The 14,007-nt window shown below is 28.8% G+C and overlaps 1 protein-coding gene and 1 pseudogene across 4 annotated transcripts in view; one reads left to right on the forward strand and one right to left on the reverse strand.

Annotated features, from left to right (window-relative positions):
- LOC122855075 (protein saal1) overlaps positions 1 to 5,565 on the reverse strand; it is a 67,390-nt gene extending 61,825 nt beyond the window's left edge. Inside the window, exons 1-5 of one of the 4 annotated variants that reach the window (XM_044156233.1) lie at positions 5,215 to 5,558; positions 4,851 to 5,009; positions 4,513 to 4,777; positions 3,954 to 4,427; positions 3,473 to 3,676 (exon numbers count right to left, since the gene is read on the reverse strand). In XM_044156233.1, coding sequence (XP_044012168.1) covers positions 3,555 to 3,676; positions 3,954 to 4,427; positions 4,513 to 4,777; positions 4,851 to 5,009; positions 5,215 to 5,385 — 1,191 coding nt within the window. In that variant the 5' untranslated portion in view covers positions 5,386 to 5,558 and the 3' untranslated portion in view covers positions 3,473 to 3,554. Of the gene's footprint in view, positions 1 to 3,472; positions 3,677 to 3,953; positions 4,428 to 4,512; positions 4,778 to 4,850; positions 5,010 to 5,214 lie in introns of those variants that run through there. The other 3 variants (XR_006374039.1, XM_044156234.1, XM_044156232.1) reach the window with 3 other exon arrangements.
- Positions 1 to 14,007, forward strand: part of LOC122855078 — a 193,571-nt pseudogene that overhangs the window by 160,337 nt on the left and 19,227 nt on the right.

The following is a 14,007-nucleotide window of genomic DNA, read 5'->3' on the forward strand; positions in this document are numbered from 1 at the left end:
TTTTATAAATATAATATAGAATTTATCATTTACGCTATCTATGATGGACTCTTGAATACTTCTAATTATTGAAATTAAGATAGCGTGCAGTATATGTACCTCGTCATATAGAGTATAGGGAGCCCGATGCAAAATTTCTATAGCCTAGGCAACCCTTCTTTTATTTTTGTAAAATTAACTTTTATAAATTATTTTTTGTAAATTTTGTGGCTTGCCAGTTAATTTCTTTAGCAAAATTAATTCTTTGAAAATTAATAAGTAAGCCACATCTTTTCCCTAGCCATTTTTCCTATAGCTCTTCAATTGTTTAAATAAATGAAAAGCTATTGACGAATGGCTAAGGGAAGAATGTGGCTCACCAATTAATTTCTTGAGCTAAATTAATTCTTCAAAAATTAATTGGTGAGCAACATCCTTTCCTTAGCCATTTTTTCTATAGCTTTTAATTTGTTTAAATAATTATTAATTTAACAACTTAAAAGCTATAAGAAAAATGCATAAAAAAAGAATTTCACTGACCAATTAATTTTTAATGAATTAATTTAGACAAAGAAATTAACTACTCTAAATAATTTTTTTATCGTTCGTGTAATTGTGATGAATAATTATTGAATAATTAAAAAAAACGAATAAATAGATAACATATAATCAAAATAAATTAATTGTTATGATTATCTACTTGAAACATAAATTTATGGGTGGAGGGGGTGAAATTTTGGAGTGGGAGGAAAATGTCCTGATTTGGTTTTCTCGAGATATGGTAACCCTAGGGCCCCAGTGCAATTCGCGCTCGAGACAGTAAGGTTGAAAAAAAAAAAAAAATTCACATCAAATCCTTTATTATCAATATTTGTCGTTTGAAATAAGCAGTTGATTAACTTGTTATAAATCATCGAATCATAGAAGTGAAAACGTGCCGATGCTTCCTATGCTTGTGTGTTAAAGTGTTAAATTGTTGTCAACTTTGACCCTAATTATCTCGGTCAAATCGTGGTAGAAAATTAGAAAAAGAATTTGATAAAATAGATCTTTATTTCACTTAAAAAATAAGCCTTCTTTGATCAAAATCTGTGAGAGGGAATTTTTTTTCAATATTTTGACATACTGCCTTAATTATAAATAAACAAGATTTAAATCAATGCAACTAAGTTTACAAAACGATGTATTTTTTTGATATTTTTTTATATAAATTTTATATTATTTTGTAACAACGCATTGAGCATAAAACTCTTCGACAGTTTTGTTGCAAGTTATAGCTTGTCCAGTTTTTTAGTAGTTTTCAAAAATTTCCATAAAAAGGTCTGTCAAATTTTTAATGAACAAATAAACGACCCTTAAGGCAGAAGAATATCATGAAAATTCTAACGAATATAAAAACCCTATTAAAAATTAATCTCGGACTAATAGATTTGATGCCCTCATTTTCAGTGGGAGAAAACAAAATAATTGACTATCAAATTTTTTTTCCGCGCAAAAACTGTTAGTTGTACAGCAAAAGTTTCCAGCGAGGGCAAGAGAACCCTTAAAGGCGCTTCTCTTTAGCCATATACAAAGTCTCAGTCAATTAGTTCGTAAAGTATGAACTTTTTTTTTTTTTTTTTCGTTATAGTCCGTAAGCTGAAGGCTAAAAAACTAGACTCAACCGTATACGAAAAGAATGTGTCAAATGGTAGTCCTTGAGACCTAGAACACATTGCACATACCCTCAAGCAGTTTTTTGGTCACTCATCCACAGGTAAGCCAGGTAAAAAATCGATTATTCAGACTCCTCATAATTACATAATTTTTTGTTTAAATACTTTTAATTTTAATATATTAACTTAATTTTATACTCTCAAGCAAATTAATTGTAGCCCTGCCGAGATATTAATTTTTGAAAATTAAAAAAATCACGAATTATAAGAGACGTTACAATTGCTTGGCGAGCTAGGATATTTTTTTTTAATGTATTTTAAATATAAAAAAAAAAATCTCAAGCAAAAAAAAAATAGCTAAAAGGGTTAAAAAAATTATTATAAATTAAATTGAATTGTAGAGCAATGCGGGGGCTGAGCGGCATGGGGATTACAGAGGGGCGCGAAAAAATAGAGTAGTGGGAAGTTTTTATCTTTTTTCTCTCTATAGTTTTCCTCTTCTAATATAAACTCCAAGCTGACTGCCAAACTCCCCACCACTCTTTTCTTTTCGCACCGCTCTGTAATCCCCATACCGATACCGCTCAGCCCCCGCATTGCTCGATAATTTAAATTCTGTAATATAATTTTTAATAATTTTTTAAACCCTTTTAGCTATTTTTTTTTTGCTTGAGATTTTTTTTTTTATATTTAAAATACATTAAAAAAAAATATCCTAGCTCGCCAAGCAATTGTAACGTCTCTTATACACTAAGAGAAGGATAAGTTAACAGTTAAGGGATTACCACTACCAATCAAAAACGCAGATAGAGCCTTGAAATTTTTTGAGCAGATTAATGAAATAATAATACATACGCTCAAATTTTTTGATAATTTTCTTGTAGCTAATTACTTAGTAATTAATTACTAAAGTAGGCTATTTTTTTGAAGGTTATACATAGGTTCTTATGGAGAGTCCGGTTTAGTTTTTAGAAACCTGGTTAGCCATTTTATGGAAAACGCAGATAGCTTTTTCAAAAACTACAGATAGATGGAGGAAACAATAAGGAAAGTTTTGATATAAAAATTAATAGGGCTTTGAGACCTTTTTATTTTACAATAAATAAAAATAAATTTTTGTCTTTGTTTAAATACTCAAGTTGAAGTGAGAAACAAGATTTTCTCCTTCTTTTTTATCTCGTTCGCACTCATAGAAATATTATGTTTCTAAATTTCATACGCAAGAGGTCTCTAGATATGCGTGGGTAATCCCTTAACATACCAATATGTTTACATTAAACATACAAAAGTTTAATGTTAAGATATATATATTAACAATAAACATAGATATCTTAACTGTTAACATACGTATGTTTATAGTTAACATACGTATCTTTACGCGGCCAAATATTTTGATGCGCCAGTCTACTTCTTGTCATCTTTTTTTTTTGACATTATATTGTGATACTATTCTAATTGTAATATAATATAATATGTACTCGTGTTGTCATAAATTTATTTAAATTTAGTTTTTTTGTAAATTCATTCTTAATTTTACATTCAATTTTCATATTTACATACGTAAATGTCTTCAACTATCAGCCTAACCTTTAAACAATTACAGGTATAGTTAACATACGCATATTAACTATGAGGATACGTATGTTTAATGTATATATATCTTTGATGTAAACTTATCAGCCACCACCCATTTTAACATGGCATATGTTATATATGTTAACTGTTAACATATCCTCTGTGTGTAATTCGTGATTTTTAATTTTCAAAAATTAATATGAATTAATTTGTTTGAGAGTTAAAAGTATTTAAACAAAAAATTATGTAATTATGAGGAGTCTGAATAATCGATTTTTTACCTGGCTTACCTGTGGATGAGTGACCAAAAAACTGCTTGAGGGTATGTGCAATGTGTTCTAGGTCTCAAGGACTACCATTTGACACATTCTTTTCGTATACGGTTGAGTCTAGTTTTTTAGCCATCAGCTTACCGTCTATTACGTAACTGTACAGTTCAATACCGTAGCTGAGCCTGAGGCTCCAAGCTTAAAAAATAACAGTCAAAACAATTAAGATTTGCGACTGACAACTAAAACTCAAGTATTGTTAGTAATATCGAAACAATCAAAATACAAGATACTATTCTACAGCAAAATGTTGAAATTTATTTATTAATCAATTTTTACTTGAGAGGCTCTTTATAGAAAACTGCATCTTAAATACTAAATCACGTATCTGCTAAACTAATTCTATTCTAAAAAATATTTTAATATTTCTAATCAGTTCATGACCAAATGATAAAAAAAAAATGAATGTACTCACGTAAACTTAATTGATGCAATATTTGCAAAATTGTAGAAATAGCTTCTATATCAACACTGAACCCACGTTGTTGAAACCAATAGATACTCTCAACAGCTTGATAAATACAGTGAAAAATCAAAGATTCGTTAAGAGAAATAAAGTGCCTCAATTCATCGTATTTCTTACACGGATCTAATATTCTGATTAATAATTCGATCAGTGCTTCACAATTATCATCATCAATGTTGCACTTTAGATTAGTATCCATTTGAATGATTTTAGTAAAAATTTCCAGCCAAACTTCAACAACAATCATGTCAGTATTTGTGTAAAATTTTTCACTTTTTTTTCTAGGTATTAGTTGATTGAATGCTTCAATCATGGCCGATAGTAATAGTTTAATATCAAAAGAACTTTCCAACAGGCATTTCGTGGACAACTGTACGCTTGCAGCTGATTGGAGTAGATTGAGAGTAGAAATCAAAAGACCTCCTAATAACCAAGGAAGAGTATTCAATATTGAGTAATAAAAAATATATTATCTTTCAATGTTCGGAATAAAATAAAATCTACACACCATTTGTTGAACTTTGTAATATGAATGTTAAAGCTTGACCGAAAATTTCACATTGATTTATGAAACATAGCCACTTTTTGGCGGGTTTCTCGCTTGTAATATTCCAAATAGCAGCTTGCAGTATTCTTAAAACCTGTATAAGTATTTCCGTGTCATCACTAGCCAATAAATTCATTAAACTGTTAACGAATTCATCCATTTTTTCAAAATGTTTCAAAACTTCTGACTGGCAGCACATATTGGCCACGATACCGACGATTATTTCCTGTAACAGATTTTGTGAGCAATCGATATCGAGAATAAAATAAACTGAAACGCGAATATCTTGTAATACTTACTGTCAAACGTGGCTCGTGAGACTGATTAATAACCACCTCAGCAATTGGTAAAAAATGATTTTCGACCAAAAAGAAAACCACGTCTTTTTCTAATGTCATGTCCCAAAGCATGCAAAATTTATTTTCTAATGTTTCCGACCATTCATCTTTATCTGATATCTGTTTCAAAATTTACAAATTATTTTATCCGAAAATGTATAGTTTGTTATTCATTATTAGAGTGATACTATTTGCACCTATTTCGAGTTTTTACAAGTATTTACGTAATTTTCACTCAAGTTGTTTTATTTTGAGAATTACCGATACGTAAAGAGCGAGTAAAAATACGATAGTTGAGTGCGAACAGACAATCTTATTCTGTTACCTTTGATAGAGATAATAATGTTTCTATTATCCATTTTTTACTGTACAATGTGTCACCAATAGTGTCTGCATTTATAGCATTTATTTGGATTTCATTTATGCCTTGTGGATAAATAATTGGAAGTGATGTATTTTCATCAATGGTTGCTCTTTCAATATTTGCATCCTCCATTATAATTTTTTTATTTACGTAAAATTATGAAAAAAAAAAAAATAATAAAAATAATAAAATATTACATCATTATTATTATTATTGTTCTTATTGTTGTTGTTGTTGTTGTTGTTGTTGATGATGTTGATGTTGGAGACTTGCACTTAAAAGTTTTCAGGTTAATAACTTAATAGCAGACTGAAGTGGTAATCTTCACACTGAAGCTCACAGAATGCAAGTCAGTATTTTTCTGGGTTGTTTTAGTGAAAGTGATATATTTTATTTTCGTTAGAGTATTCCTTCATTATGTAAAAAAATAATACAACTACATAATACATTATTTATTTAACAAATAACAATCCTAAAAGAGATCCATCAACATGATTTTTCCATCACCAACAGCACCATACAAATACAAACCCTTTGGTGGTTTTTTTTGTCTTTTTTTCTTATTTATTTATTTAGCTTACAACTAATTTATCTAAAAAACTTGGTTTTCCTGGTTTTTATGCATTAATGTCATCATAAACATTTTGTAAATTTTGTACAACACGCATTTGATATTCATCCTCAATAAGTTGTCTATTTTTTATATTTTTTTTTAAAACTTCAATTGGACTATTATTATTTATTATGTCAACATTTGCATCACATGTAATTGAAATAGAATTTATTTGGAATGATCTTTTTAATAAAAAATTATTTATTTAACATTAAAGTAATTCATTATCATAAAAAAAATACCAAATAAAAAAGAAGATGAAGCTAAAGAATTGATGTGACTATAAAGAAATTATATGGTAAGCAACATTAATTCCTTAGTGTCTTTTTCTTAGACACTGCTTGTCCTTGGTGTTTGGTTTATTAAAATAAATTGCTTTAATTTTATTTGTTAAATAAATAATGTATTATGTAGTTAAATTATTTTTTTACATAATGAAGGAATACTCTAACTGAGCATAACTGAGCTATACAAAAAAAAAAAAAAATATAAACAAAAACAACATGTGACTTTGGGCACTCGTCCCACTAGCGTCATCACTCCCGAGGAACGAAATTTATATATAACTTTATATAATTATATAAAATTTTATAAAGTTGTATAAAGTTATATATGGTTTTATATTGCCACTTTATTTATAAAGCTATATATAACAGGTTGTATAAAACTTTATATATAGTAGTACAATTGTATAAAGTTTTATATAAAGGTATATAAAATTGTATAAATGTATATGTAACTGTATTTTAAAATGGTCAAACGCAAAATTTAGACATAAAAAACTGTCCACGCTCAGGACTTGAACCCCATACCTTTCGGTTACCAACCCGACGCAGTACCCGATGCGCCACGATAACGCATGTGAATACAAAAAATTTATTTGCTTTACATCAACAAGCAAAAGTCACGCCTGCGCAGTTGACTAAAAAGTGGGGGCAGTTGACATTTCTGAGTCCGTCATCAATTTGCTATGCCCCATTGTAATTTTAAATATGTTATTAAGTTATTAAAATTACTATGCGACATTGTAAATTTTCAGAGGATCATTTTAATTTTGTCCACAACAGCAGAGTAAATTTTATAAATATACAAAAAAAAAAATATTTTTGCTATGCTATGTAATTTTTAGGCTGGATTATTTTAAATTTGGTTTCTTCATGCGTTGTAATTTTTTCATCGGGAAATAGCAAAAAAAAACGTAAGAAAATTGCTATGGTACATTTTAATTTTTCAAGACTACAATTGTTTTTTTTCGTTAAAATGATAGTAAATTTTTTAATAGTCAAAAGATAGTTCTTTGGTAATGTGGCAGCATAGTAAAATTTGATGAAATTTTTTTTCCGTGTAAACTCTATTTACCTTATTATACCTTCTTTGCTTACATACTTATTATACTTATTGACCTTTTTTTCGATAGTAACCTATCATTTTTCGTTCATGATGCTGTTGGAATCCGAATAGAACACATTATTCCAATTAAAGAAGCCAGCGAATATATGAACTCGCTCTATTTTATTATTTGTAACTTTGGTTCACTAATTTATAAATATTATGTTCTATAAAGGTTAATATAATTATATAAAACTGTACATGTATAAAACTTATTTATACTGCTATATATAGCTATATATAATTATATAGTATAACGTTATATATAGTCATATACAATTGTATATATCTTCATACAATTGTATATAACTATATATAACTATATACCTTTATAACGATCGTTCCTTGGGTAAAAATATCTTCGTATATTCATATACAAGTTTATATACTTTTATAAAACTATATGAAACTTTATACAGCTACATATAGAAATATATAGCTTTATATAATTATATATACTTATACACAAATCGTTCACAACTTTGTACACATTTATATATAACTTTATAAAATTATATATAGCTGTATATAACCTTATAAAGTTGTATATAATTATATATAGAGAGTTTAAAAATTCTTCAAATTTTTATATAATTATATAAAATTATATAAAATTTTATAAAATTTTATAAAGTTATATGTGAATATATAAAGGTATATAAAGATATATATAAATTTCGTTCCTCGGGCTGGCAGAATAACGTACTGACTTGCTCCATTCCGTGAGCTTCAACAGCTCCCTATGCCAATACACAGTGTGACGTCACAGATTACCCTCCTTGTTAAACTCCATGGTTATTATTTACTAAGAGAGGTGTTCACCAGCACTCCAGCAGTGTTGGGTAGATATTATACCGACGTATCTTACATTATCAGTTCTATGCCCCCAGCCCACTGAAATATAATAAAACTGCACCCGTATTCAGAGGATGTTCTCATTAGGGCTTTTTTTTCCGATGGCGGCGCTTGTGAACTTTTTATATAGATTTTACATAGAAAAGCTTCACAAGCGCCACCATCGGAAAAAAAACGCCCTAATGAGAACATCCTCTGAATACGGGTGATGGGGTGCATTCCTTTAATAAAAAATTTTTTTTCGTTTTGCAATTTCGCCCTGTAATACCGGCCAAAATTTTATAGGAAAAAGCTGTTTCTTGTAGTGGCAGTACTGGCACATGACATTATTTTTTTTGGCTTCCAATTATTAGATGGATAAACTGTTCAATGTTTATATCAAACTGAAATAAATAGAAAATTGACTTGTTGTGATTGTTTGTTATTGTCACATAGGTCGTACCACACATTATCGTAAACTGTAAAGCCTGGAATATTGCATAGAGAAATTTATCACTTTTGTCGTTGTTTCTGTTTCTAGTTTTTAGTCGGTATGACAGGGCGAAATTGCGAAACGAAAAAAAATTTTTTATTAAAGGAATGCACCCATTCATTTATTAAATAAATAAAAATTCCAAAAACAAGCAGTAGCTAAGGAAAAGATGTAGCTAAGGAATTAATGTTGCCAAAAAATTATGTTTCAAGCAACATTAATTCCTAAAAACTGGTTTTCCTTGATATTATATATATTTAAATAACAAATAAATTACATGTACCAATGGGTGCATTCCTCTAATAAAAATTTTTTTTTCGTTTTGCAATTTCGCCCTGTAATACCGACTAAAAACTAGATCACAACAAGTCAATTTTCTATTTATTTCAGTTTGATATAAACATTGAAAAGTTATCCATCTAATAATTGGAAGCCAAAAAAAATAATGTCATGTGCCAGTACTGCCACTACACGAAACAGCTTTTTCCTATAAAATTTTGGCCGGTATTACAGGGCGAAATTGCAAAACGAGAAAAAATTTTTTATTAAAGGAATGCACCCAATATATATCGAACAATAAGAACTAATTGTCGAGTCGACAGTCAATAAGAATGTTCAAAATGGCGTCAGAGGTATCTTACAGTTTCTTACAGTATCTTACAGTATCTTACTGTAAGTGTATGAAACCTCAAAAATCGACCATTTACCCATCACGGCCAGTGTTAAACCTCGACCGGTGCTAGTTTTCCCCTCCATCCGTCGAAAAGACGAACTCTCTGCACCCGTATTCAGAGGATGTTCTCATTAGGGCTTTTTTTTCCGATGGCGGCGCTTGTGAACTTCAGTCACAAAATAAATGATTAAAATTTTTTTCTGCATCTGTAATCATCATTAATGATTAATATATTAATATGAAATAAAATAATAATAAGAATATTAATGTTTATAAAATATTATTGAATAAAATAACCTGAACGAATTTTTTTTTTTTTTTCTTTTAAATAAAACATAATTATGATAGTGTATTAATTTAACTTTGTCTATTTGAATGAAGGAGTACTAATATTATCACACAACCTGCATTTATAATTAAGTATCAAGTATCTATATTTAACAAATTAAATTCAATTCAACGTTAGACAATTAGGGATGTGCGATACTCGGCGATATATCGGAACAGCCGATATATCGCCAATATATATCGGATACTTTTACTCGATACTTTTTGATCCGATATACCGAGGATCCGATATTTTTTACCAGATATCGGTCAAAAAGTACCGGAGACTAGTGATTGGGGATTTCAGCAATTTTATAATATATATTACCAAAAAACATACCAAAAAATATTATTTTATAAACAATTATATAAATTAAAATGATAAAAATTGTTATTAATTTGAAATATATATTTAATAATTTTATCCAATATTAAATATTGTTTTGTATTTATTAAAAATACATATATATATTTATACATACATTGTATTAATATATATTATTATTATATTAATCTTTATTATTATTGATTGATATATTATGTAATAAAAAAATTTTATGTAAAACAATTTGAATTTAAATAAAAGAACAGACCAGTATTAAATAATATTAATACTGATATATTTAAATAAAATAATAATTAAAATAAAAAACTCATTAAACATTGGTCTTTTTTTTTATTTTAAAAGCACTCGATATTCGATATACCGAGTACTTTTCAACCCGATATATCGGATAACCAATATTTGAATAAAAATATCCGATATATCGATACTGAATACTTTTAAAAGTATCGCACATCCCTACAGACAATGTCAAATATAAACATTGATAAACATGTGTGAATGTGTGTGACTATCCACGCAGTCATACGTACCTATCTTGTGTACATATACGCATGCACACAACTACTGATCCCCAATATGGCATCCCAAATTCTAGCTTCGGATGACCTGTCTAATTCCAGTAACTCATCTAGGGACCTTGGCCTGGAATATATTCAAGTATGCTAGGGAGCGTTCGATAGCTGGCCGAGGGCCTCGGCCTGGGCCAACGGAAAGACAACTTGATAAATCAAAAACTCACTATGAGAAAATCCCATGTAAATATTTGAAATTATAATGTAGCAGTGCTGACACTACGAACATATAAAATAAACCATGATAAAAAATTGGCCGGATTTTTGGCCTCGGCCAGCTATCGAACGCTGCCCAGATGTAATGAAAGAGGTCAACTTGGCAAATAGGTCTCCCACATTAATATAATACGTTTCTTATGAAGAACGACAGGGAAAATATATTTGTGATATTGAGTTATTTTATGATATTGATGTTAAATTATCTGTGTGATTATAATCTCATAATTACTGTATTTATTATTTTTTTTTTGCAAGCTAATGAAACTATCTTTTTTCCTGTTCCTTTTTGATGTTCCTTAGAACTTGTCGAAACCCTCCTTGCCCACATATCATGTCTATTATCTCATTTTTTTATTGTAATTTTTGAGATTATTCAAATAAAATACACTGTAACCGATTTTCTGACCTGCACGGCGAGAACTATCGGCCGAGGTTAACAACGAGGATTTCTCACCATCCTCCTCTAAATCACCGGGAGGAGCCATGTTGGTTATCTCGGAAGCCAACAGCCGTAGGAGTAACGAGAACAAATACGAGAACCTAACTCAGTCTTAGAAATGGTAGAGGGGCGCGGTCCACCTGATCGGACTATGAAATACGTAACCAAACCTAAGGGAACTATCGTGAACCAAGTATAGTGTGTTACATACGCCTATATTACATTGCGACTATACTATAGCAAAATACTGACGTCACAAGTATCATAAGTGTAGGAGAAAATATTCTACATGTGAGATATGTATTGTGTATAGGGAGCCAGGAGACGTTCCAAAAATCACTCGGAAACCCGGACCGGCGCAGTAGATGAAACAATATAGTGATAAAATAAACTTAAAAGTAACTAGAGGTTACAGTAGATATTGTAAGCAACAAAAACAGCCGTATTGCATATGCCATTTACTTTTGTTACTTATTACAGTTGTGAAAAGTATTTTTTATAATTATTATTAATAATTAAACAATAATAATTTATTGTTTTGTGCCTATAAAAATACATGAACAAAAAATCATGTCTACCACAACAAAATATCAAAAATTTTCTATGATCACAATCTTGACCTTCCGAGTTTCCGAGTGATTTTTGGAATGTCCCCCCATACAGCGATCCATCCGTGACCAGGTCTTACACATACGTTGCCATTGCAATAATAATATATATCTCAGTATTATTATTATTGTTATTATTTACAGCGATCCATTCGTGAACTCAAACATACACATTTATGTGTGATGATGGTCTAACCATCACATACACATCATGTAGTGCGAATATGATAATAATAATTAATGATATAATACGAGAACCATATAGCGTGATCATTACTGTTAGTCTGTCATTGGAAATCCGGACAGAGTTTCACCAGGACTTAACGTCTGATACCTAGGGAACCTTTACGAGAGATCTAAACGATGTCGAGCCCTAGCGGAAGAGTCATTAATGACATGGGCGCTTATTCAATAGCAAATTAATAGCAAGTCAATAGCAAAAAGAATTATGGATTACAAAGGCTCTACATTACACTAAACATATTAAATTGATCTACATAAATTAAGGAAAAAATTAACAATGTTCCTATCATATTATTATAGCGTGATTCGATGTCATTTCTCAATAATGATAGCGAAGAATGATGTTAAATTTTTTTAGGTTATGTCCGAGCTGTCATTCGTTGTTGTCTGAGTTTTGGTAATTTATGGAAACTTACCGCGAGAATGGAATGACATGAAACATCCACTCAATAGCTAGTCAATAGCTAGCAAAAAAAATAGTAAAAAAAAAAAAGTACAAAATACGATATTTATCATTGCTATTGTTTAATTGTTTATTATATTGTTTTTTTTAAAGTTTTTAACAACAATACATAAAAAAAAAAAAATTTTTTCGTTTAAATTCGTCCAACATCTAGTCAATAGTAAGTCAATTAGCAGATCAAATAGCAAAATTAGCAGCAACGATATTATAAGTTAGTAAGTTTAATAAAAGCAACAACAATATATAATTTTAAAAAAAATTTTTCGTTTAAATTCGTCCAACATCTAGTCAATAGCAAGTCACAGATCACGTAGCAACTCAATAGCTAGTCAATAGCTAGTCAATACAAAAAATACGATATTTATCATTGTTATTGTTTATTGTTGTTGTTTAATTGTTTATTATATTGTTTTTTTAAAAGTTTTCAACAACAATACATAAAATTGAAAAAAAAAAAAATTTTTGTTTTTTTAAATTTTATGTATTGTTGTTGAAAACTTTTAAAAAAACAATATAATAAACAATTAAACAATACAATTATAAATATCGTATTTTGTACTTTTTTTTTTTTGCTATTGACTAGCTATTGAGTTGCTACGAATTTGCTATTGATCTGCTGTTAATTTGCTATTGACTAGATGTTGGACGAATTTAAAAGAAAAAAAAAATTTTTTTTTTTTTTAAATTTTATGTATTGTTGTTGAAAACTTTTAAAAAAACAATATAATAAACAATTAAACAATAACAATGATAAATATCGTATTTTGTACTTTTTTTTTTTTGCTATTAACTAGCTATTGAGTTGCTACGAATTTGCTATTGATCTGCTGTTGACTTGCTATTGACTAGATGTTGGACGAATTTAAACGAAAAAAAAAATTTTTTTTTTTTAATTTTATGTATTGTTGTTGAAAACTTTTAAAAAAACAATATAATAAACAATTAAACAATAACAATAATAAATATCGTATTTTGTACTTTTTTTTTCTGCTATTGACTAGCTATTGACTAGCTATTGAGTTGCTACGAATTTGCTATTGATCTGCTGTTGACTTGCTATTGACTAGATGTTGGACGAATTTAAACGAAAAAAAAAATTTTTTTTTTTTTAATTTTATGTATTGTTGTTGAAAACTTTTAAAAAAACAATATAATAAACAATTAAACAATAACAATTATAAATATCGTATTTTGTACTTTTTTTTTTTTGCTATTGACTAGCTATTGAGTTGCTACGAATTTGCTATTGATCTGCTGTTGACTTGCTATTGACTAGATGTTGGACGAATTTAAACGAAAAAAAAAATTTTCTTTTTTTTTATTTTATGTATTGTTGTTAAAAACTTTTAAAAAAACAATATAATAAACAATTAAACAATAGCAATGATAAATATCGTATTTTGTACTTTTTTTTTTTTGCTATTAACTAGCTATTGACTAGCTATTGAGTGGATGTTTCATGTCATTCCATTCTCGCGGTAAGTTTCCATAAATTACCAAAACTCAGACAACAACGAATGACAGCTCGGACATAA

Source organism: Aphidius gifuensis, linkage group LG4, assembly GCF_014905175.1.
Source record: "Aphidius gifuensis isolate YNYX2018 linkage group LG4, ASM1490517v1, whole genome shotgun sequence".
NCBI lineage: Eukaryota > Metazoa > Arthropoda > Insecta > Hymenoptera > Braconidae > Aphidius > Aphidius gifuensis.